The 24,415-nt window shown below is 45.5% G+C and overlaps 1 protein-coding gene across 1 annotated transcript in view; it reads left to right on the top strand.

The window, feature by feature from the left end:
* The first annotated feature begins 1,774 nt into the window (after positions 1-1,774).
* Positions 1,775-24,415, top strand: part of LOC137543828 (G-protein coupled receptor 83-like) — an 82,026-nt gene continuing 59,385 nt past the window's right edge. Inside the window, exon 1 of the mRNA XM_068264913.1 lies at positions 1,775-2,249. Within this exon, the coding sequence (XP_068121014.1) occupies positions 1,866-2,249 (384 nt within the window). The 5' untranslated portion in view covers positions 1,775-1,865. The remainder of the gene's footprint in view (positions 2,250-24,415) is intronic.

The raw sequence follows: 24,415 nt of genomic DNA, 5'->3' as shown, positions 1-24,415 counted from the left end.
TCTCTTTATCTAACTTAAATCATGGTTTAGCCCCCCTTATCTAACTTAAATCATGGTTAAGGCGAGTGCACACACCCTTTTCCTTCAAACGACGGGGCGGCCGTTCTGACGACAGTATCCTCATGTGTACAGTTTGTCGGCAGGCTGGTAAGGCTGGTTTTGACCAATACGCCGACTGAATCAGTCAAAACCAGCCTTATCAGCCTGCCGACAGACTGTACACACGGGCAAACTGCCGTCAGAACGGGCAGGTCTGACGACCCGTCGTTTGAAGGAATCAGGCGTGTGCATGCGTCTTTAGATAGATATTTGACATAACTCGTGGTTTAACTCTCCTTATTTGACATGACTCACGGTTTAGCTCTCTTTATTTGACATAACTTATGGTTTAGCTCTCTTGATCTACAGTATTTATTATCTCATGAATTATCTCTCCTTATTTGTTTATCTCTTGTATTAGCACTCCTTACAGTTAAGGTGAAAAATAAGTAACCTTTGTGAATCAACCCCATTATATCTTACATTTCTTTTCATTTCAGGTTTGCTTTAAATGATGAAAAATGTGAAATACTTACACATTTCTAGAACACGACTCTGGAGAACATTGAAAACTGCCTTAGGCATAAAATCCTGATATGAAAGATGGAGATGGAATTTACTCAAGAAGGAATCATAGGAGTGACAGAGCAAAGCAAACACATCACGTTCTGAATACTGTGCTGAAGGATGACAAGTGATCCATAGCGATTGATGCCTGGCTGTCTTGTTCTTCAATGAGTGGCGGGAGAGCGGCCCAGACATTGATGAAATGAGCAGAAAAGGCTCATTCGTTTTTGCTAAACGCTTCTTGCATTGGCGATCTCAGAGTAGCGGAGAGGAAGGTTCTCTCCAGATAAAGTGGGGGGATTCTGGCACGTCACAATGGCAAATGAGCTGCAGCCCAATAAGCTGACAGGCGAGGATGCAGCTGGCTGGAGCTGTGTGTGCTGCATGTGATATAAGTATGCTCCCAGCAAAGACCTGCAAAGAAACAGAAGCTGGATGGAAGAGCTGACACAGAGAGCCGGGGCGTCCGCTGCTATTGTGTCTGACAGTGGCTCTCTGCTCACTTCTCCAAGCCATGAAGAGCAAAACCGGGGGAAAGCCTAAAGACTTCTACTTCTCATGCTTTGTCTGGAATAATCACATCATTTTCTAATGCCTCTTCCACTCTGCTCAATAGAAGATTAGTGACGAAGTAGCCTACCTTGTCAGACTGTCCTACCTTCATTGTGGAAATCCTGTTCCTCTGCCTAACTTTAGCCACATCTTGCGTGGTGCCTACCCTTCCTTTACCTATCCCTTCTTGGTACCGAATCTGAACCTCTTCATTCCTGGTGCCTGACCTTAACTGATCCCTTCTTGGTGCCTAACCTTAACCTCACCCTTCTGCTAACTTTAACCTCACCCTTCTTGTTGCCTAACCTGAACTTCTTCATTCCTGGTGGTGCCTAACCTTAACTTCTCCCATCTTAGTACCTAACCTGAACCTCTTCATCCCTGGTGCCTAACCTTAACTTCTCCCATCTTAGTACCTAACCTGAACCTCTTCATTCCTGATGCCTAACCTTTACTTCTTGCCATCTGGTGCCTAACCTTAACTTCTTGCTACCTGTTGCCTAACCATAGCCCCATCCAACCTGGTTCTAAACCCTAATCCCCCTTCTTGTTCCTAACCTTAAACCCTAAACACCCGATGCCTAACTTTAATCTAATGCTTTGTGCCTAACCCTAAATACAAGCTAACCTACCTAGAACCCTCTAAGTGAGTGTCTAGCCATAACCTTTCAAGTAGGACAATTTGACAGGTAGGCTATTTTGACAAAATGGTGTCTCATCTCCTTTGGCTCTGTCTGTTGGGCATGGCTGGCAGCCTGAAACTTTCGGAAAGTTTAAACTTCAACGCCAGCCTGAAGGAGTCCTTCCAGATGCCCAATATCTCCAGCTTGTTCACCTGGAATATTTCCAACCTGGCTGACTGGCAGTTCTGGGGAAGGAGGAGGTATGGAGCGGAATCCCAGAATCCCATGGTGAAAGCGCTGTTGATAGTGGCGTATTCCTTTATCATCATCTTTTCGCTGTTTGGGAATGTCTTGGTGTGTCACGTGGTCATCAAAAACAAACGGATGCACTCGGCGACAAGTTTATTCATCGTCAACCTGGCTGTGGCGGATATTCTCATTACACTTCTCAACACGCCATTCACACTGGTAAGCTGCATGATGCATGGGTGTGCTCAGAGGGTCCCCCACCTAAAAGTCATAGTCCACTTATAGGTGGAATATTGGGTTGGCTTTCCAACAGATTTGTTGTATTTCTTGTAAACTCTGTAATATTTTACTCAATCATTTATATCATTGGCAGCATGGTGGCGTAGTGGTTAGCGCTCTCGCCTTGCAGTGCAGGGGTCCTGGTTGTAATCCCAGCCAGGGCTCTATCTGCATGGAGTCTGTATGTTCTCCCCGTGTCTGTGTGGGTTCTCTCCGGGTGCTCCTGTTTCCTCATACATCCCCAAAACATACAGATAACTAAACTGGCTTACCCTTAAATTGGTCCTAGAGTACAATGCATTGTGAGCTCCTCTGAGGGACAATTTTACTGGTTTACAATTTGTAGCTAGCTCCAAGGCAGTAACAAAGATGTTAAAATGAGTAATCAGCCTGTTACTTGTTTTCTACGCCTGGACTAATCCATTGACTGGCATCAAACTTGGACACTTTCCTATCACAGTGTATGTTAGGAGCTCTGTGGAGAACTGTGGTTTACATTCTTACATGCAGACAAGCTAAAATAATGTTTGCCAATGTAGCGAACTGAACTGAAGGCATTGTCCTTTTCTCCCTTATTGCAGAGTTCCCCTTTAATACTAAGTTTCCTTCAAAGGATTTATATACATGAAATGCAAGTTGTGTGTAAGAAAATACGATAGTAAACAGAGTGATGAATAGGAAATGTGGAGGCGCTGTTCCTGGTGAGAGATGGTTTCACCGCAGGACTGGGATTGGGGTTGTTGGATCTGATAGGTATCTTGATTTCAGCGGTTGACAAGGTCCTTTCAGATGAGGGTCAAAAATAATTATGGCAAAGGTTTAATTCATTATCACAATTCAGATAGAAGCATTGGTTAAGGTGAACAGTGTTAACGGTTGTTCCATTGATAGATTAAAGTTCGCCATACATCATGCAATTTTCCTGTGCAAACGACCAATCAATGCGATCATTTAATGAGACTAAGGGAGAATCTATTATGTTCTATTCTGCTCAATCGATCCATATTGACCGTTATCGATCAATCAGTAGAAACAACCAATTTACTCGATCGGACAGAAAGGAAGATATCGGTGGATTGTAAAGGAATTGACTACTGTTTACATGATGTAGATCGACACAGAATCAATTTTTGGCGTCAGAGCATGGAGGCACAACATTGGTCAGATCGATAGGGAAAGAGAATTGCATAGGATCTCGCTTGTAGTGTGTGGGTCACTAGTCGACTTTCAATCAACCACACTATAGTTGATCACCCAATAATGTCCATCACTTGGTGACTCGATGGAAAATGGAGTAATTTATGGCTACTTTAAATCAGACTTGAACTCAGAACTTCCTCTCTGCTCTAAGAGATAAGCAACAGCATAATAACATTGAAAGAAAAACATTTTGTTTGTTACAGCTGATATAAATCCTGCAATACATCTGCAATGTGTCTACCTCCTGCTTGCATGGAAGCAGACATAGGGTTAACATCCTGTGTTTACAAGTTAGAAGGTCTGCTGAGGCAGCCACCTGACACAGCTGAGGGATAAAATTACACTTGTGCTTAGTCACAGATGAGTGGGAATTAGACAGGCTAAACTCTCTAAATACATACTGGGTGGATTGCTGTATGTTTTCCTTCTGTCCTGTGCAAGAGTTCAGGTCCGTTCTGTTAAAAGGTTAATCTTGGGGTTGGGCTGGGAACATACCGTAGTTGGGCACAGTATTATGTATTTGTGCAAGCTCTGAGATAAAAGGGAGGGGGGTTAGCAAGGGGTACTATTACACAGACTAGGTTATGCAAATAGTTAGCAGGATCCAATCAAAGGCAATACAGCTTTCAAAACTCTAATAAGCCCCACCCAGGAGATGGGAATTGGGATTAGCAAAGGCAAGCTTTATTGTTACATGATTGTGATCCTTTGATCAGTATTTGCTCCAGAGGGACTAATACTGATTTGCTAGCCAAAACTTCCACCTCCCGCTTGAAGCTAATGAGCTTTTCAGGAGAGTTTTTTTATACAGGTAAATAAGAAGGCATATGTATCAGTACGCTGTATAGAAGTAGATGTGATGAAGAGGAAGATAAGAAAAGTTGGGTGGATGTGGCCGCCTGGCCGGGAGGACCTTCCCCCAGTGAAGCAGACACATGAAGATGAAGATGTTGAGGGATGTACTCTCTGAAGGCACTTATGATGGTTAATGAGTGTGGAATCTCTCTCTTCCAGTTATGGTTAGAAAGGTTGGGCTATCCAGCTCAGCAGTACAGAGCAAACAGAAGCTACGGCAGGGAAGAAAGACTACAGTAAAGTGAAGAACACATAGAAAAATGGATCGGGGAATCTGCGGCGAATGAACGTTCACCACTCCATCTTTCAAAATCGCAGAACGTAAAAAGGAATGACGGAAAATGAACAATCGTTTAAACGCTCATGCAAGTCTTCGCTAAAGACCATTGACTTGGAATTCTTACAGTAAAATGATACTTATGTGAAAACAAAGGGAAGAGATAAACAATTGTATCTATCCTCCTACTCCTAAAAATGACTTTTAGATATCCTATAGTTTTATATTATGTTTAAAATGTAAAAAAGCAGATTTATTCTTTTGTCTCAGTTCAATATAACAGTCTGTCTCCGTGTCTGAGTGCTCAACTATATGAACTATTGACCTTTTTTTATCTATCCTCTCCTGGAAGAGAACTGGGCCTCCTAGAGCTAAGTATGTTATGACTGTAATTCCATATCAGTAGTCCGATTGAGACCTGACTGGAGGAAAACTGTCCGTTGCATAGCTGAATATTAACTTTTTCAGGCAAAGAAATAAAAATATGCATCGCAGCATATTTGTGTGCTATGCACTGAACACACTGTACACTGTACACTGTGCACAGTACACATGTGTCTATATCATCATGTCACATGTCACTTAAAGCGGTTTAAAACCCTGACATAGTATTCAATAAAAACATGTTTACCTACTTTTTTATATGCCATACAGTTATCATATTTGCATTTGTGCATAAGTATTATTATTCATTTCGAAGTTATAGGTTTACAAAAGTACAGTTTTTTTTGCTTTGTGAGCTGACTTTGCATTTTATTAATAACTGGTTTTATTAGTTGCGGTTTTGCAGGCAGACATGCTTTCAGTGTCTTTCTGTCTCCAGCAACTTCTGCACAGTCAGAGAATGTGTCACATTCCTCACTTGATACATTTAAGTAAACACAAGATAACATTATCCAAAGTTTGGATGTGCCTGCAATTTACTGCACTCAACTTTCAAGCTCTGTGTGTAACCATTCGAATGCTGGTCTAGTAAAAAAAGAAAAAACGATGGTTGCATATAATATGCTGTAAATAATGTTTTAGAGCAAACATGAAATGCAGGGTTATATTCCGCTTTATTAAGGTTTCCTTTAACGATCACCCCCGATGTGATCCGTCATGATGGTTGTTCAAAAAGAATGACCTTTGCAGGTAGTCTGCTATCGGTAAACATAATTTCATGAATTTTTGATGTTACGTGATATTCACTAAAACGATTGTTCATTGCACAAAAATTAGACAAGAAATCTTAGTGTGGAGATGGACCTGACGTTACATCAAGAGATGAGACATAAATGCCTGGGAGGGCAGATCAGGGGTGAAGATGACCGATAGGCTAGATTTGGGGTTAGGGGCAAGGTGGGTTAGTTGCTGAGGGTATTTTAGGAACATTGAGGTTATGTGTTATTGCCAATATCCTAACCCAAACTCATACAGAGATGAGATGAATAAGGCTGGAATGTGAAGCAATCACTCTCGCTGCTATGAGAAAACAACCACTGCATTTACAACTCCTGTCCTGCTGCCTTCTGCTTTGCTAAGTTATTAAGCTTTCAGTCTGAGGAGTAGGAAAAATGGAAAATGCACCTAACATGAAAATGTCTGCTAAACCTGGAAGTGGAAGCTGTGCTAGCAAAACTCAAGTCACTAACTGCACAGCCATCAACTGCTAATTAATCAACTACCAACTCATTGATTGACAGCTGGTGGCTTTCATTTGCTAGCTTCAAATGGGTCAGTATTTTCTGACAGAGGCTGGGGTGTCACCCTGATAAATGTCGGGGCATCAACTTCTTGTCTATAGCCCCTCTTCTTAAAGAGACCCTGTGATGGCAGAAATATAAAAGATTAAAAATAAGTCAACTTACTTGGTTCTTAATGATCGGGGTTCTGAGAAGTGTGTTTGTGTGTGCGTGCGTGCGTGGGTGTGTGTGTGTGTGTGTCCCATGGCATTCATCCAGACCCCACATGGCACTCCCTACCCACGGCACCTACATTCATCCAGTGCCTACTCATGTCCTGCATCCAGTATAGGTATCCTGTGGTGATGCACCTATTCACAGCACTCCAAGAGTACAGAAAGCTAACTGCAGGTATCCACAATGCTTTAGAATCCTATACAATAAAACCTAACTGCCCCTGCGGCATCCTCCTGTCCGTGTGTCCGTGGTTTTTGGCTAGCCCTACTGCGCATTTATAGCCGACAGGAGGAGGGCGGGGACAAGGGCGGGTGGCCGTTGGTGCACACGGCGGGCAGCACGGCAAGGTGGAGTGGCATGTCCATGCAGCGTGGGCGGCTTCTGCTGAAAGAGCCTTAGGCCTAGTTCTTTAGAAATGGCCAAAAACAGGGACGGAGGCCTGGGGCGCCGATGCAGCGGACCACTGGCTGGGCCCAGCGAGGCGTGTTGTGTTGTGTTAGACCTTCGGTGCCATTGCTAATTACTTTACAATATTGTCTCACTTGCCTGGTTGTTATGTTGATCAAGGATGGTTTCAAGTAACATGGGGCCCTGGTCAAAAATTACTGCGGGGCCCCTAATATTATCATACTGTACTGATGGTAAACTTGTGATCTATACAGTCCCTAACTTCTGGGGCCCCTAAAGAGATAGGGGCCCTGGCAGAGCTGGATCCTCCAAAAGGCAACTTAGGCAGGTGCCTAGGGCCTGGAGAAAGTCTAGGAGCCCTGTTTATGCTAGCCCCCAACAAATCTTACCCCAAAAGCCGGGTGGCCATCAAAGGCCCATAGTTGTTGTTTGCCTAGGGCCCCATTTCACCTTAATCCATCTTTGGGCCCTGGGCAATTGCCCAGTTTGACCCTATGCTAGCACAGTCAGGAACTGATGCACAGCTTTTAATATTCTGCATCACTGGCTGAGAGCAAGTGAAAAGCATTTAGCAAAACTTAGCTCGTGTCTCCAGGCTTGTTCTGTGTTGTTATATCAAGATTTGCCTAATCAAAAGCTGTTATTCTGTGCTATTCCCTCTGTACTTCATTACTATTGTAGCCTATTGTACCGAGACAGGTGAGAAAGAAAACAGAACAAAAGTGCAGCTGTCCAAAGCATCCAATCAGGTTCCATCCGCAAAAGCCGATCCCCAGACACAGCTCTAAAAATATCAGCTAATAGCTTGGTTATCAAAGTGCTCAGACGTTAATGTGAGATGAGACTTCCAGAGCTTACAATCTGGTCCTGATATTTTGATTACATGCATACCTTCCAACATTTTGAAATAAGGAACAGGGATACTTAGGCCACACCCCTAATCACATCCCCGTCACACTTCCTAGTCACGTATACCATAAAGATTTCATGAGAAAAATATGTTGTTTTATAATTCAAACTATGCTGGTCCTTTTTATCCTGGTCCATTTTCCTTCATATTAACATTTGAAAATAAGCAATATATCAATTTAACCACTTCACAACTGAGGGGTTTTCCCCTTAAAAACAGAGCATTTTTCACTCCTCCCAGGCAGTCTTCATTCATTTATTTATTAGGCAATATGATTGGTTATTGGGGACTGGGGTCCCCAAAACCAATCATTGGACTGTGGAGCTGGTGTGCACGTGCGCGCGCGCGGCGCGGGGGCGCGCGATCGCGCGCTGCACCTTTGTTTACAACTGTTGTTATGAATGAAGACTGCCTCAAGCAGAGGCAGTCTCCATTCATTTATTTGTCATGTGGTGTGATTGGTTATTGGGGACTGCGGTCCCCAATAACCAATCATTGGACTGCAGGGGCTGTGCGGGTGGGTGTGTGCACGCGCGATCGCGTGATCGCGCGCACACGGACACAATAACAATGTGCCGGCGGTTTGTTATGAAGACTGCTTCTCTTTGAAGCAGCCTTCATACATCAATCGGGGACTCTAATTGGATTTAGGAACACTTGTTCCTAATGTCCAATTAGTCAACTGCTGTGCGGGCTGGCTAGAGTGTGCGAGCGTGTTGCCCCGCCCACTCCCGGCATGTAAACAGAAACATACGCCTTTCTCCGTCCCTGGGGGTGAAGCAGTGCGCAGAGGGACGGAGAAATTTAGCACTGCGGAGGTAAAGTGGTTAAAGGCGCAGCTAAGGAGCTAGGGGCCCCAATGCAAGTTTTACATTGGGGCCCCCCCATGCACTCTATACATAACAATTAATATGACTCACCAAAACCTGCCAATGCCAACCACAGTGTCAGAGATGCAGGAAGGGGATGGGGAACAGTGTGTTAATGATTATCACTATTCAAAGTATCTATAGAAGTGATTATTATAAGCACAGGACCAATAGAGAGCTAATACTGCAGTTGAGGGAGGGCCCCTCTGGCTCAAGGGCCCGATGTGGTCGCAACCCCTATTGCTACGCCCCTGTTTAAAGGTTATAAATAACATTTAGAGTATATTAAAGACAGTTTTTCAGTAGAAAAATATATACTTATTTACACATACCTCCCAACTTTTTGAGATGAGAAAAAGGGACACTTAAGCCACACCCCTGCCACACCCCTGGCCACGCCCCACCACACATCTAGTCACGCACACCATAAAAATTTCATAAGAAAAATATGTTGTTTTATAATTCAAACCACACTGGTCCTTTCTATCCTGGTTCATTTTCCTTCATAGTAACATTTTAAAATTAGTAATATATCAATTTAAAGGATGGGAATAAGGGTTAGAGTCAATCAAATACATTTTTAGTATAGAAATATATATTTACATAGAAAGAGGGACAAAGTCCTGAAAGAGGGACAAATGAGGGTGAAAGAGGGACAGAGGGAGAGGGCTCCCAAAAAGAGACCGTCCCTCTGAAAAAGGGACAGTTGGGAGCTATAATTTACATATTTCTATACAGGAGTCCTGAAAGAGGGACAAATGAGGAGGAAAGAGGGACAGAGGGATTGGGTCCCCAAAGAAGGACTGTCCCTCCAAAAGAAAGACAGTTGGGAGCTATGTACATGGACAGAAGCAGAGGAGTAACAAGATAAAACAGGAGCGCTCTATGATGCGTTAACATTTTATTGCTGATAAAAAAGAATAAAAATTGCACATACAAGATGCAAATGCTTTTAAAGCATACTGTATCTCCCATATAGGGTGGTCAGAAATCCCTTCTCTTCTCTCTGATTCCCGTAGCTGCGGCCAATAGCAAGGGTGTCCAGGTGTATAACAGACCATCGGGATGGAGTGGAGTGGAAAGGTCTTCATTCTCAGTGCCTGCGGCATCATGACACGTTTCGGCGTACTTGCGCCTTCATCAGATCAGATGGTCATCAGATGGTCTGTTATAGACAAGACACAAGACAAATAACATTTATATTGCGCTTTTCTCCTTGCGGACTCAAAGCGCCAGAGCAGAGCAGCAGCCACTAGGGCGCGCTCTATTGGCAGTAGCAGTGTAAGGGAGACTTGCCAAAGGTCTCCTACTGAATTAGTGCTGGCTTACTGAACAGGCAGAGCCGAGATTCGAACCCTGGTCTCCTGTGTCAGAGGCAGAGCCCTTAACCATTACACCATCAGCCAACTGCACATCAGGGCACCCTTGCTATTGGCCACAGCTACTGGAATCGGAGAGAGGAGAAGGGATTTCTAACCACCCTATATGGGAGATATGCTTTAAAAGCATTTGCATCTTGTAAGTGCCATTTTTATCCTTTTTATCAGCAATAAACTGTTAATGCACCATAGAGCGCTCCTGTTTTATCTTGTTTTTCAGTACACTTGTCCCACGAGTTGTGGAGCTTGCTAATTGGTGTTACTCATTGGAGTATTACTCCTGGATCCTTCGCTTTGTTGGAGCGCTGTTATTTTTTAGAAATAGAAGCAGAGTACAGGAGTCAGTTGTGAGGCTCTGCAGGAGGGGCTGCTGTCTGGATTGTATCATGTTGTTGTTCAATGAGGGCTGCACAGGCTGAATCTCTCCGGATTGGAAGGAAAAAGTGTTTGTGATTTGCAGCCTGTGAAAAGGGCTCCCCCTGTGCCTCTTCTCTGCAGAGCGCAGTGTAATGACATCTGCCTTATCTAATAGAACAGCGCTTGCCACTTTCCTGGGAATGGGACTGAATGGAACGCGGCCCCCTCTGGTTTCTCCTCTCCAATCAAAGATGGAGCGCAGTGAGCCTGAGGGGACTCATAGATGAAATGGAACACTCACAACAGAGCTAAAAACGTTCCCATCATTTCAGTCCTATGAAATTGACTGATGTCAGCTAAAGGGGGCAATCTGCTCCGTCTGCACAGACACTGCTTCGTATACGGAATACGGCAGCCAAGATGAGAAAACAAGGATGTGTACAAAACCAGGGGCGTAGCAATAGGGGGTGCAGAGGTAGCGACCGCATCAGGGCCCTTGGGCCAAAGGGGCCCTCCTAAACTTCAGTATTAGCGCTCTATTTGCCCTGTGCTCATATAATCACTTCTATAGATACTTTGAATAGAGGTAATCAATAAAACTGTTCCCCATCCCCCTCTTGCACCTCTGACACTATAATTGCCATTGGCAGGTTTTGGTGCGCCGTATCAATTGTTATGTATAGAGTGCTTGGGGAGCCCCATTGTAAAACTTGCATCGGGGCCCACAGCTCCTTAGCTACGCCACTGTACAAAACATTGTATTATAAAGTGATTTATTTCAATGGTGAGCAGGAAATGTGACTAATACTCAAATTCAGCGGCAGGCAAATCGGATTCAGCAATAAAAGGGAATAGGGATTGTCAGAAATGCCCATTTCTGATTCCGCGGAGATTACGGTTTCCGCAAATGCCAATTACCATTTTTCCGATTTCCATTTTTAAGAATCTCCAATTTTCGAGGAGTATTTAATTAGTTATTTTTTGCGTCAGATAATGCAAAAGATGAAAAGTAAAAGAGGCGAACCTCAGGTAAAAAAAACACATGCTTACCTTACCTAAGAAGAAGAAAGCCTTTAAATCCTGTAGAGGCTTCCGTGTCCCCCTCACCCTGCTTGCCGGAACCCTCTGGAACACTGGAGCTGCCCTCCTTCTGGCACTAGCAGTTCTGGTTTACTACGCAGGTGCAGCTGTACGGAAGAGGAATGCGGTCCAGATCCTCTCACCGGCGTGCTTTTGTCGGTTTCCTTCAGGGGGTCCACGCTTGTCTAAGGGGTACCAATGGATGGTGTGGGAAGCCTCTATAGCAGTGTTCCCCAACCCTGTCCTCAAGGGCCACCAACAGTGCATGTTTTGTGGAAATCCACAGAGGTAGCTAATCAGCTCTGCTGAGACACAAATTACCTCACCTGTGCACGTTTGTGGTTTTCTGCAAAACATGTACTGTTGGTGGGCCTTGAGGACAGGATTGGGGAACTCTGCTCTATCAGATAAAGAGGCTTCTTCCCTCTTCTTAGGCAAGTATGTGTTTTTTATCTTGAGGGTCACCTTTGGTACACTTTAATTGACCAGTTGTGGGTTGTGTGTGTAGCCTAGTGCTAGGTACACACCATACAATTTCCTGTTAGATTTTCTCTTAGATTTACCTGCCAGATAGCTTTTTTCCATGTTGTAGGTAAATCTAACAGAAGAATCTAACAGAAAATTGTATGTTGTGCACCTAGCATTAGGATTTATCCACAACCGCTGCTATTTGCTTGCCGTTTGGAAGACACTCATTTTGACCTGATAAAGAGGAATTCCACCTGCGAAACACGTCGTCCATAGTGATTCCAATAAACGTTGTTTTCTTCAACTTTAGTGACTTACTTTAGGTAGGCCTCCTTTTTTCATATTAAACTGTTTAAAGATGTTTTATCATGCCTGGGACGCCTCCTCCCACCCCTTATGTGTGACAATAAGTACAACCCATTTCTTCTTGTCACACATAAGGGGTGAGAGAAGACGCCACAGTATTATTAGAGCAATGTTTTTGTTTTCTGGAGAGCACCCATCCAGATGCTTGGATCACCCATGTTCTGAGTGGAGACAGACCTAATTTCTCCAAAGGCTCATAACCGCAGTTCCCGTTGTCGCAAACCCAGATTTGGGAGTATTAACTTGTACCACAATCGTCCCTCTTTTCCCAGCATACTACACTATATAGCTGTAGCTCTCTCTGTTATTTGTTTCATTCTCTGGAAGGCACACAGGGCTTGATTCACTAAGACAAATAGCATGCCTTATCAGAGTTAACGTGCCTTATCGAAGTAAACACACATTATCAGAGCCAACACACCTTATCAGAGTTAACATGCCTTACCAGAGTTAACATACCTTATCAGAGTTAACACATCTTATCAGAGTAGCATAGCGAACACTACGAACTTATGCCTGCTAATTGGCAATGACTAGAGCCCCACTCGTCCTGCCCTGAGCCCCTGCGGCTCCAATCACTTTAAAGGACATTATCCTTGCACTTTGATTGGCCCAATATCAATGTCACTTGGTAGGAAACTTGAAAGGCAGCCTATTAGGCCAATCAAAGTGCGGGGATAAATTCCTTTAAAGTGATTGGACCCGCAGGGGCTCAGGGCAGGACAAGTGGAGCTCTCGTCATTGCCAATTAGCAGGCATACGTTCTAAGTGCTCGCTATGCTACTCTGATAAGGCACAGTAATGCTGATAAGGCATGTTAACTCTAAAAAGGCACACTATTTGTTATAATGAATAAACCCCATTGTGACCTCTGGGCCACCAGACAGCCCAGTGATTAAATCATGCATCAAACTCCTGACAGACGCAGTACATTGCAATGTGGGGAAACGCACTATGGTGTATGCAAAACTGAGTAGCCGATAGTAGAATATTGGTAACATTGACTGATAGTCTACTATTTTACAGTGGTTATTTTAATAGAAAAATATCTGTAAATGTTACCAACATTTTACTACAGCTAAACCAAACCCCACTCTCACACAGAACTCTCCGCCCTCCGATGTCTAACCCTAACCACTTCCCTGCTGCCTATTCCTAACAAACCCCCCTTTCCACTGCCTAACCCTATACCCCCTATGGCTGACCTTAAAAGTCCCCTTCCTGGTGCCTAAGGCCCCCTTTACACTTAATCAGTTGCTCTTAGTTATAACTGAAATGACAACTGATTTTCAAAGTAATGTCCATGTTTTCCTATGGCACAGTTCACACTTAAAGAGGAACTCCAGTGAAAACAATGTAATAAAAAAAAGTGCTTCATGTTTACAATAATTATGTATAAATGATTTAGTCAGTGTTTGCCCATTGTAAATCTTTTAAATCCCTGATTTACATTCTGACATTTATCACAAGTACATTTTTACTGCTGGCAGGGGATGTAGCTGCTGCTTGCTTTTTTGGCAGTTGGAAACAGCTGTAAACAGCTATTTCCCACAATGCAACAAGGTACACTGACAGGAAACTGCCAGGACCATGGACCTCACAGTTTCCTGTGCGAGGGGTTTCACCACAATATCAGCCATACAGCGCCCCCTGATGATCCGTTTGTCAAAAGGAATAGATTTCTCATGGGAAAGGGGGTATCCGCTACTGATTGGAATGAAGTTCAATTCTTGGTCACGGTTTTTCTTTAATGCGTTTTAACTGAAATCTTTTTCACAAAGCACTGCTATGGAGAAGAAGAAGGAAAAAACGCGTACTAACTGATAAGGTATAAATGGGGCCTGACCTTAAACCAGCCCCCACACCTAACTTTTCCTGTCGCCTAATCTTAACTGTCCTCCCCCCGTAAATCCACCGCAAAAAAGGAAATTGTCACCAAAAAGAAACATTTATTTTGCAAAAAAATGCATTTCTTGGACGCCGCCATAGGAATTTTGGCTACAGTAGAAAATTTTGGCGCCAGTGGTGCCCGATAAATAATGGGCACTATCGTCCGCTATTAATCAGGCCCCTCTGGCTCTATAACCGGAAATCTTATAGTTGCCCTAGGGCAGGGGTAGGGAACCTATGGCTTGGGAGCCAGATGTGGCTCTTTTGATGGCTACATCTGGCTCACAGACAAATCAGTAGGGGTTGATTGACTAAGCTACACTGCTGAAGCAGCGCAGCTTAGTGTGGCAGCGCAAGTGACATTTTCAAAGTACTGCACACTACTGCTGTAGCGTACACTACTAACTTACTTGCGCTACCTCAAAGCGAACAGCTGCTCCAATTGTCCCACTCTGGATCCTGTCAGGTCCAGTGACTTTTTAGAACGAGATCCTAGCACTTTGATTGGCCCAATAGGCTGTCTATCACTTGAGGGGATCTTGTCCTACAAAGTGAATCAACTCCCAAGTCAGCTAGCTAATTGTACAAGCTGTTAGTTGGTATTTCTCCTGTCTGGCTCTCGGAGAAATTTCTGATGTTGCTGAAACCCAAGAGAAGCTGAAGACATGTCTGACACTTCCACTGCCCGGCGGATCACCTGTATACACATCACCATGGCAACAAGGACGTGAGCCCTACTGTCCCAGTTTGAAACATATTGTATGGCTCTCACGGAATTACATTTTAAAAGATGTGGCGTTTATGGCTCTCTCATCCAAAAAGGTTCCCGACCCCTGCCCTAGGGCAATGCCTAAACTTCTGCAGCTCCACTGGCACCCACAGTTCCTGTTTCCTGTTCTGTGTACTGTGAACGGTAACATGAAAGTCATTGGGCTTTCATGTTGCCATGCGGTTTGCCCACGAGTGTGCATTGTTTCACATTTGTCAGCAATTCACTTTCTGCGATCCGCTCAAAAAAGCAGATCCCTATTTGTTTGCCAACCGCAACAGCAGCATGATTACCATTTAAATTGAGATGCTCCTTTACCAACAGCGTGATTCGTTTTTGCCTGACTTTGTCACAAATGCAATGGTACGCCTGCATGACTTTTAGTGTGATTGCGTTTCGTTCACAATGGTTTGCGGCGCAGTTGCAGTGAGTGGAAAACGCAGGTTGCACAATCGCAAACACAGTGCGGTAGCGCTTACGATCGGGACTGCGAGTGGAAAAGGAAAAGTGAGTTAGCCGGGGGGGGGCTCTCTGGTTACCTTTGCCTTGGGGCCCCATTGGGTGTTGAACTGGCCTCGTATATTTGCATTTTTTAGTGTAAGCATTTCTCCATCCCCCAGAGTAGGGAGAGTGTGAACCTATAAGATCCAGGATATGTGAATCATTGGGAGAATATCACTGAAGCCAGAACAAGATTCTATTTAATGCTCATTAGGCAGCTGAGTATATCCCCTGATGCCCTCTCCCTGTAGCGGAGAATGTGCAGCCAATCGTGTTTGTTGTTCCACTTGGTATGAGATTGTCATCATCTCTGGAGTCTCCGCAACTCACTATTTTGTTTCATAACTAAAGAATTGTTCACAAGTTAGAGAAAAGTTGCTTGAAACGTCCGCCGAACAACAGATTTCGTCGTGTCTGATGAGAATGCTCATGAAAAATTTAACTAAACAACAAGCGACCAATATTGAGTATTCTGCCCAATCCAAATGGCAGATCAATTCATACGACTATTGGGCAGATATCGGGTAGTCAGCTGGTGTGTACAAGTCATTCATGCGACATTGTACTGCAGCACGCATGCATGTCAAGTGATGTATATAGACACCATATAAACTACTTGTTGTGTACAGACCTTATAGGATAACTAAAGTAACGGGTGTGAGACTCTTGCCTACTTCAGAATAAACACTTTTGTTTTTAAGAATACCCTGTGGATAAAACACTTGGCCCAGGTCAGGTTTATTTTTATTCATATACTTATAACAAAATTACAGAAACACAGAGGTGTGCGTGTGCAATACAGGCTATCCATACTTAAAGGACACCTGAAGTGAGTGGGATATGGAAGTTGCCATGAATCAGGTGGTTTCGGTACATTTTGCTCAGCGCTGAAACAAGGCGCCACCATAGCTGGTGGCGCCGTCCAGGTAGACGCAACCCTTCCTCCTTCCAGTTCTCTTACCTTGGTGAGTCTTTCTTTTGCACTCCATGGTCCGTGGGTTTCGGATTCTCTTCCGTGTTGGCACACAGCTCTCATTTGCACATCTCATATCCCCTACTGTGGGACTGATTCTTTACCACGTCTTTCATCACCCCTTTCCTCATACTCTTATGCACTTTACATTGCTTGATGTATACAGTGTTTTTTGCACATAGCACTTTGCACTTTCTTACCCAGGTTCTTTACATTATGAACTATTTTTGGCTGTGAGTGAACGGTTTGGGCTGTATTTATTGATGCATATTAGCAATTATTGTATATATCCATAGCCATTCGGCTTGATCAATTGTGTCTACCTGGTGTATATTGTTTTTAATTGTTTTTATCCATCTCTTGCAATATTAGTTCAATAAAGCTCATTATTTACAACTTATTGGTTGTATGGTGCGGTCTCTAAGGATTCATCTTTGAAGGGAGATCTTGTCAATGGAATACAGAGAGCAGGGTGAGTGACCCCTCATTTACACTGTCATTGGGACTCTGCATAGGAAAAAGGGAGGGAGGGACTTGGGGAGGGCAATGAGCTGCTTTTCTTTTATCAGGCGTCTGTAGGCACGTGCCTACCAGGGCTGCTCAAATCCGGGACCGGGAGACATCCGGATAGTTCTATCCGGATATCTCCCAGTAAACCTGGGCGGGGGGGGTCAATCTTACCTGTCTGACGTCTTCGGTCCGTCCCTCGGCGCCTCCCACGATGCGGTCCAAGTGGCGGTCACGTGATTACAAACACTTCCTCCTTCCAGGTTGAAGGAGGAAGCGTTTGTAATCACATGACGTGCATGGAGCACATCGTGGGAGGCGCCGAGGGACGGACGAAGAAGACGTCAGACAGGTAAGATTGACCGCCCACTCCGCACAAGTTTACTAGGAGATATCCGGATAGCAACTATCCGGGTATCTCCCGGTTCCGGATTGAGCAGCCCTAGTACCTACAGTGCCTTATGGTAAATCCAGCCCTGGTGACTCCCCATCCTGGACATATACAGTTAGGGGATGGTGGGCTATCGTCCGGGACCTCCCTCTTTGCATCTCCTTGTGCTTTTGAGTGACACAGGAATCTAAACGTATTGGGTGCCCCCCTCTGTATCTTTACATGTAGCTGAGAACCAGTTGGCTCTCTTTTAACGATATACTAATAAAGTTATAAACTTTTATCTTTCATTGTACTATAGGGCTTTTCCAATTGGACACGGTTGTTGCAAGTTCATTTCCCTGTACAAATATATGGATTGTTTGCAAGTCGGATTTGATACAAATAAGTTTCTGCTGTTGCTGTTGCAGTAACATATAACATTCCGTCAATGCTGTCCATGTTCCGCTATGACCAGGCGAGTGTCGCCATGTTTTGTCACCCCGCGGCTCATATATTCAGTCGAGGTTTTCTGCATGAGTTATTCGCCCGCTCAATCTGAAGAGTTAGTAAATCAGCCCTGATGACTATCCGCTCATAGATGAGAGCAGAGATAGCTCACCGCATGACGGATCATCACGCCAGGCACACCATTTTTACATTTTAATTAAAACCACAAATTTCAGTTTGTGCTGATGTTCCAGAACTGCTTCCTATCATTAAACTTCTCTGCCAGGCGGACATTACCATAAGATGGACATGTTCCAGATTACATAGGATTCATCTTCGGTGACAGCAGTGGTGGATGGCGCTCTGCATGGCCACCAGTTGTTAAATGAGAATTCCATTCCATATGGGTCCTTTTGGCCCTGACATGTCATGGAAGCACTCATTCTGGCGATGAAAAGTGGCAGTGCTGAGTAGGGATGCTGGTTTGGATTGAAAATTGAAATTTCCGCATTTCCGATTGGAAATCGGCATATCTGATCGGAATTCAGAATTCGGAAATTATTGTACTGCAACAAGCTGACTTTTTTTTATACTCCTTTGCATATTAATATATATACTCTCACACATATATTTACCATATTTTTCAACATATAAGACGCTCCGGAACTATAAGATGTACCTATGTTTAGAGAGCAAAAACCAGGGGAAAAATATATACTAAGCGTGGTGCGTCCGCGGTCCAGGAGCGTTTAGAGATGTTCTCCCCCAATTATTCTGTCTCCCAGGTGTCCCCTTCTGTCTCCCGTATGTCCTCTTTTTGTCCTCTTCTGCCCCCGTTTGTCCTCCGCATCCCCCGTGTGTCCTACTCTACCCTGGTTTATCCTCCGCTCCGCTGTATTCTCTACCCCATGTATAAATATCAGAAGCAACAGTGTGGCCAACCTAATCCATGAGTCCAGCCATGATCACAGACCTCTACTTCACAGCTCCCCTAGTGCTGGCTTCTGCTGATGACCCGATCACGGTGGGTCGCCGGTTTGTATCAGCAGGCGTTTGTACATTGGCGACTTCCTGTATTCTGCGTATAAGGCGCAGGGTTTTCTCCCCCCATTTTTTGGGGAGAAAAAGTGCATATTATATGCCGAAAGATACTGCACATATACAGTGGGTTGCAAAAGTATTTCTCAATAACTTGATCTTTTTGGACTTCATGGTGTTGTTGCTCCCAATATTCTCTTAGACAACCTCTGAGGCCCTCACAAAGCAGCTGTATTTGTACTGACATTAGATTACACACAGGTGTACTCTATTTAGTCATTAGCACTCATCAGGCAATGTCTATGGGCAAATGACTGCACTCAGATCAAAGGGGGCCGAATAATTATGCATACACCACTTTGCAGTTATTTATTTGTAAAAAATATGTTTGAAATCATGAATGATTTTTGTTCCATTTCTCGTGTGTACACCACTTTGTGTTGGCCTTTCATGTGGAATTCCAATAAAATTGATGCATGTTTGTGGCAGTAATGTGACAAAATGTGGAAAACTTCAAGGGGGCCGAATACTTTTGCAACCCACTGTACATACACACTGACACAGATCACATTTCTCTATTACACTTTCCCAATGTGTTTACAAACTTTCTCCCGACATTTCTGTGCCCAACAGGCACCAATCTACTGGTTTGAAGTGCCAGTTATTTTTCCCCAGCTGAGATGAAGTTTGTTAAAGTGAACCTCCGGACAAAAAAATCTAAAGAGTCAGCAGAACTGAAAAGGCTTGGTGTTTCTTTAACAGTTTCACAGCATCAGAACTTTTTTCTTTACGTTTTTCTTACCAAAGCATCATTTTTAGCTGCATTTTTATCTAAGCTTCACCCATCAAAGAAAAAAAAGCCCGGGCTTTTTTCCCCTGATGCTGTGCAGAGCATGATGGGATTTCCTATGTTGTTATTCACGTTGCCTAGCAACTGGGAGAGGTGCTCAGGACACAGGGCAGTTGGAACTGTGTCTCATGCTCCCTGTCACCTCCTTTCAACCAAAAAGATGGCTGCCCTCATGAAATCAAACATTTGCCTGTTCTTTTAAAACAGGTTGGATAAGAGATTATATTCCCTATCTATTTTAATTAACATAACTAATGTAACTTATTGACAGTATGTTTGTTTAGGCTGGAGTTGCTCTTTAAGTGGCTGAGAAGCAGTTAGAAATCTGGAGGTAACTCTATTTGGATTTTTGACTGCATCCCTCACAAAACAAATTCTTTAATTGCTTGTGGACAAAGGGGCTAATGTTGGTAAGAGTGTACTTCTCCCTTAGCCTGTACCTAACCCTAACCTCCTCCACTATGAACAGATTGTGGAGGTAAGCTCTCATACTACATGAAAGAGGTAACATTGGCCAATCATCATTCTATCAAAATTGGATGTGTGTACCAGGCTAACGACTGAGAACTTCTGGGCAGGAGTTCCACGTTTGTATAAATTCATTGAGGCTGAGTTCACACTCAAAATCCGTTCACATTTATCCACAGCAGCACAATGTAGAAGATATAATGCTGGGTATGCACAATGCAATTTCCTGTCCGACTGACGGGAATTGGGTGATTATTTCCGACATGTTCGATCTGTTTCCAATTGGGGAAAGGAATCGATTTTGTTATCAGAAAATTGATTCCTTTATCGATCGGGAGCAATTTGGACAGCTTCCTGTCTGATCACCTGTCGATAGGACGAGAAATTGCATGGTGTGTTCCCAGCATAAGGAACACATGCGGTGACCGAAAACTAGCAACCGACTGTCAGAATTTTCTTCACGCGTACAATGGAAATGACAAATCTCATGTGTGAACTGCTGTGAACCCACCAATAATTAACATTGAGGGCCCTTTTCACACCGGGGCTGTGCAGTATTTTTACTGCGCCCCACCGCCAAGTAGAGTTGGGCCGAACCTCCGATTTTAGGTTCGCGAACCGGGTTCGCGAACTTTCGCGGAACGTTCGGTTCGCGTTAAAGTTCGCGAACCGCAATAGACTTCAATGGGGATGCGAACTTTGAAAAAAAAAAAATTATGCTGGCCACAAAAGTGATGGAAAAGATGTTTCAAGGAGTCTAACACCTGGAGGGGGGCATGGCGGAGTGGGATAGATGCCAAAAGTCCCCGGGAAAAATCTGGATTTGACGCAAAGCAGCGTTTTAAGGGCAGAAATCACATTGAATGCTAAATGACAGGCCTAAAGTGCTTTAAAACATCTTGCATGTGTATACATCAATCAGGTAGTGTAATTAAGGTACTGCTTCACACTGACACACCAAACTCACCGTGTAACGCACCGCAAACAGCTGTTTGTGTAGTGACGGCCGTGCTGGACTGGTGCGCACCATAGCGAGAGTGCAGGTTTTGGTGGCTTTACAGCCCATATGGTCGCCGGCCTGGCTGATGTAGCTGAATGACAGAACAGTGACTGTCCAGCTGATCAATTTTGGTCTGACCACAATGAAGCAACGACCTTATTATCTTTTGTGTGCCCCCCGAGACACTCATCTAGGCGCCGGTCATTGCTTCATTGTGATACGCAAGCCCCTTCACCACGGCAAGGTAATGATCACGAAGGGGAATGGGCGCATGTACATGCCTTTTCTTTTGTTGTTGCAGCTGCCCGCAGTGCAGCTAGAAAAATTAGGCAGTCATGTACACGCACCCGAAAAATTATTACAGCGGCCGCTGCTAGCAGCGGCCTAAAAAATTCAGCAATCCGCCTGGAGTCCCGGACCCTGTTGGTGGTGACGGAGAAGGTAGTCAAGCGGCCTGCAGGCAGACATGCTGTGTGGAGGGACTGGGAGCGACTTAGTCTTCTTGGGGCAGGCCAGGCAGCCAGTCACACGGCGTGCAGGCAGAGATGCTGTGTGTGCGGGGACTGACTTAGTCTTGGGGCGGGCAGCAGCCCTCCGGGATCCATGCCTCATTCATTTTGATAAAGGTGAGGTACTTAACACTTTTGTGACTTAGGCGACTTCTCTTCTCTGTGACAATGCCTCCAGCTGCGCTGAAGGTCCTTTCTGAGAGGACGCTTGCGGCAGGGCAGGAGAGAAGTTGGATGGCAAATTGGGACAGCTCTGGCCACAGGTCAAGCCTGCGCACCCAGTAGTTCAAGGGTTCCTCATCGCTGTTCACAGCAGTGTCTACATCCACACTTAAGGCCAGGTAGTCGGCTACCTGCCGGTCGAGGCGTTGGTGGAGGGTGGATCCGGAAGGGCTACGGCGAGGCGTTGGACTAAAGAACGTCCGCATGTCCGACATCACCATGAGATCGCTGGAGCATCCTGTCTTTGACTGCGTGGACACGGGAGGAGGATTAGTGGCAGTGGTACCTTGCTGGCGTTCTGCTGTCACATCACCCTTAAAGGCATTGTAAAGCATAGTTGACAGCTGGTTCTGCATGTGCTGCATCCTTTCCACCTTCCGGTGAGTTGGTAACAGGTCCGCCACTTTGTGCCTGTACCGAGGGTCTAGTAGTGTGGCCACCCAGTACAGCTCATTCCCCTTGAGGTTTTTTATACGGGGGTCCCTCAACAGGCAGGACAGCATAAAAGACGACATCTGCACAAAGTCGGATCCAGTACCCTCCATCTCCTCTTGCTCTTCCTCAGTGACGTCACGTAAGTCAACCTCCTCCCCCCAGCCGCGAACAATACCACGGGAAGGTTGAGCAGCACAAGCCCCCTGCGACGCCTGCTGCGGTGGTTCTCCTGCCGCTGTCGCCTCCTCCTCCTCCCCCAAAGAAACACCTTGCTCATCATCCTCTGAGTCTGACTCGTCTTCTGCACACAACCTCTCTTCTTCCTCCTCCTCCCCCCTCTGTGCTGCCGCAGGTGTTGAGGAAACAGCTGGGTCTGATGAAAATTGGTCCCATGCCTGTTCCTGCCGTAACGGTTCCTGGTCACGCTCATTCGCAGCTTCATCCGCCACTCTACGCACAGCACGCTCCAAGAAGTAAGCGTAGGGAATTAAGTCGCTGATGGTGCCCTCACTGCGGCTCACCAGGTTGGTCACCTCCTCAAACGGCCGCATGAGCCTGCATGCATTTTTCATCAGTGTCCAGTTGTCGGGCCAGAACATCCCCATCTTCCCAGACTGTTTCATTCTACTCCAGTTGTAGAGGTACTGGGTGACGGCTTTCTTCTGTTCTAGCAGGCGGGAGAACATGAGCAGGGTCGAATTCCAGCGAGTGGGGCTATCACAAATGAGGCGTCTCACCGGCATGTTGTTTTTCCGCTGAATTTCTGCAAATCGTGCCATGGCTGTGTAAGACCGCCTCAAATGCCCACAGAACTTCCTGGCCTGCTTCAGGACATCCGCTAAGCCAGGGTACTTTGCCACAAATCTTTGTACAACTAGATTCATGACATGTGCCATGCAGGGTATGTGTGTCAGCTTCCCCATATGCAAAGCGGCAAGCAGATTGCTGCCGTTGTCGCACACCACGTTGCCTATCTCCAGGTGGTGCGGGGTCAGCCACTCATCCACCTGTTTCTTAAGAGCAGCCAGGAGAGCTGCTCCAGTGTGACTCTCCGCTTTGAGACAAGCCATGTCTAAGATGGCGTGACACCGTCGTACCTGGCATGCAGCATAGGCCCTGCGGAGCTGGGGCTGTGTAGCTGGAGAGGAGAACTGCCACTCAGCCAAGGAGGAGGAGGACAGCGAAGAGCATGTAGCAGGAGGAGAGGAGGTGGCAGGAGGCCTGCCTGCAAGCCGTGGAGGTGTCACAATTTGGTCCGCTGCGCCCTGCTTGCCATGGTTCACCACCAGGTTCACCCAATGGGCTGTGTAGGTAATGTAGCGGCCCTGCCCGTGCTTGGCAGACCAGGCAACCGTGGTCAGGTGTACCCTTGACCCAACGCTCTTCGCAAGAGATGACACCACTTGCCTCTCAACTTCACGGTGCAGTTGGGGTATGGCCTTTCTCGAAAAATAAGTGCGGCCTGGCATCTTCCACTGCGGTGTTCCGATAGCCACAAATTTACGGAAGGCCTCAGAGTCCACCAGCCGGTATGGTAACAGCTGGCGAGCTAACAGTTCCGCCACGCCAGCTGTCAGACGCCGGGCAAGGGGGTGACTGGCCAAAAGTGGCTTCTTCCGCTCAAACATTTCCTTCACAGACACCTGACTGCTGCTGTGGGCAGAGGAGCAGGAACCGCTCAAGGGCAGAGGCGGAGTGGAGGAGGGTGCCTGTGAAGGTGCAAGGGAGAAAGCGGCATAAGCAGATGATGCACCTGAAGGAGGAAGAGGAGAAGGAGGGTGACTTTTCTTTTGTGTGCTGCTGCTGCTTTTGCTCAGGTGGCCATCCCATTGCTGTTTGTGCCTTTTCTGCAGGTGCCTTCGTAAGGCACTTGTCCCTACGTGAGTGTTGGCCTTTCCACGGCTCAATTTTTGTTGGCAGAGCGAACAGATGGCTTTGGTCCGATCTGAGGCACACACATAAAAAAATTTCCACACCGCTGAGCCACCCTGGGATGTGGGCACTATGGGGACCTCAGCAGCTGATGCTGAAGGGCAAGTTGGCTGGCTGTACAT

This window comes from Hyperolius riggenbachi, chromosome 2 (assembly GCF_040937935.1).
Source record: "Hyperolius riggenbachi isolate aHypRig1 chromosome 2, aHypRig1.pri, whole genome shotgun sequence".
Classification (NCBI taxonomy): domain Eukaryota; kingdom Metazoa; phylum Chordata; class Amphibia; order Anura; family Hyperoliidae; genus Hyperolius; species Hyperolius riggenbachi.
This window is presented reverse-complemented; position numbering and strand designations above follow the sequence as displayed.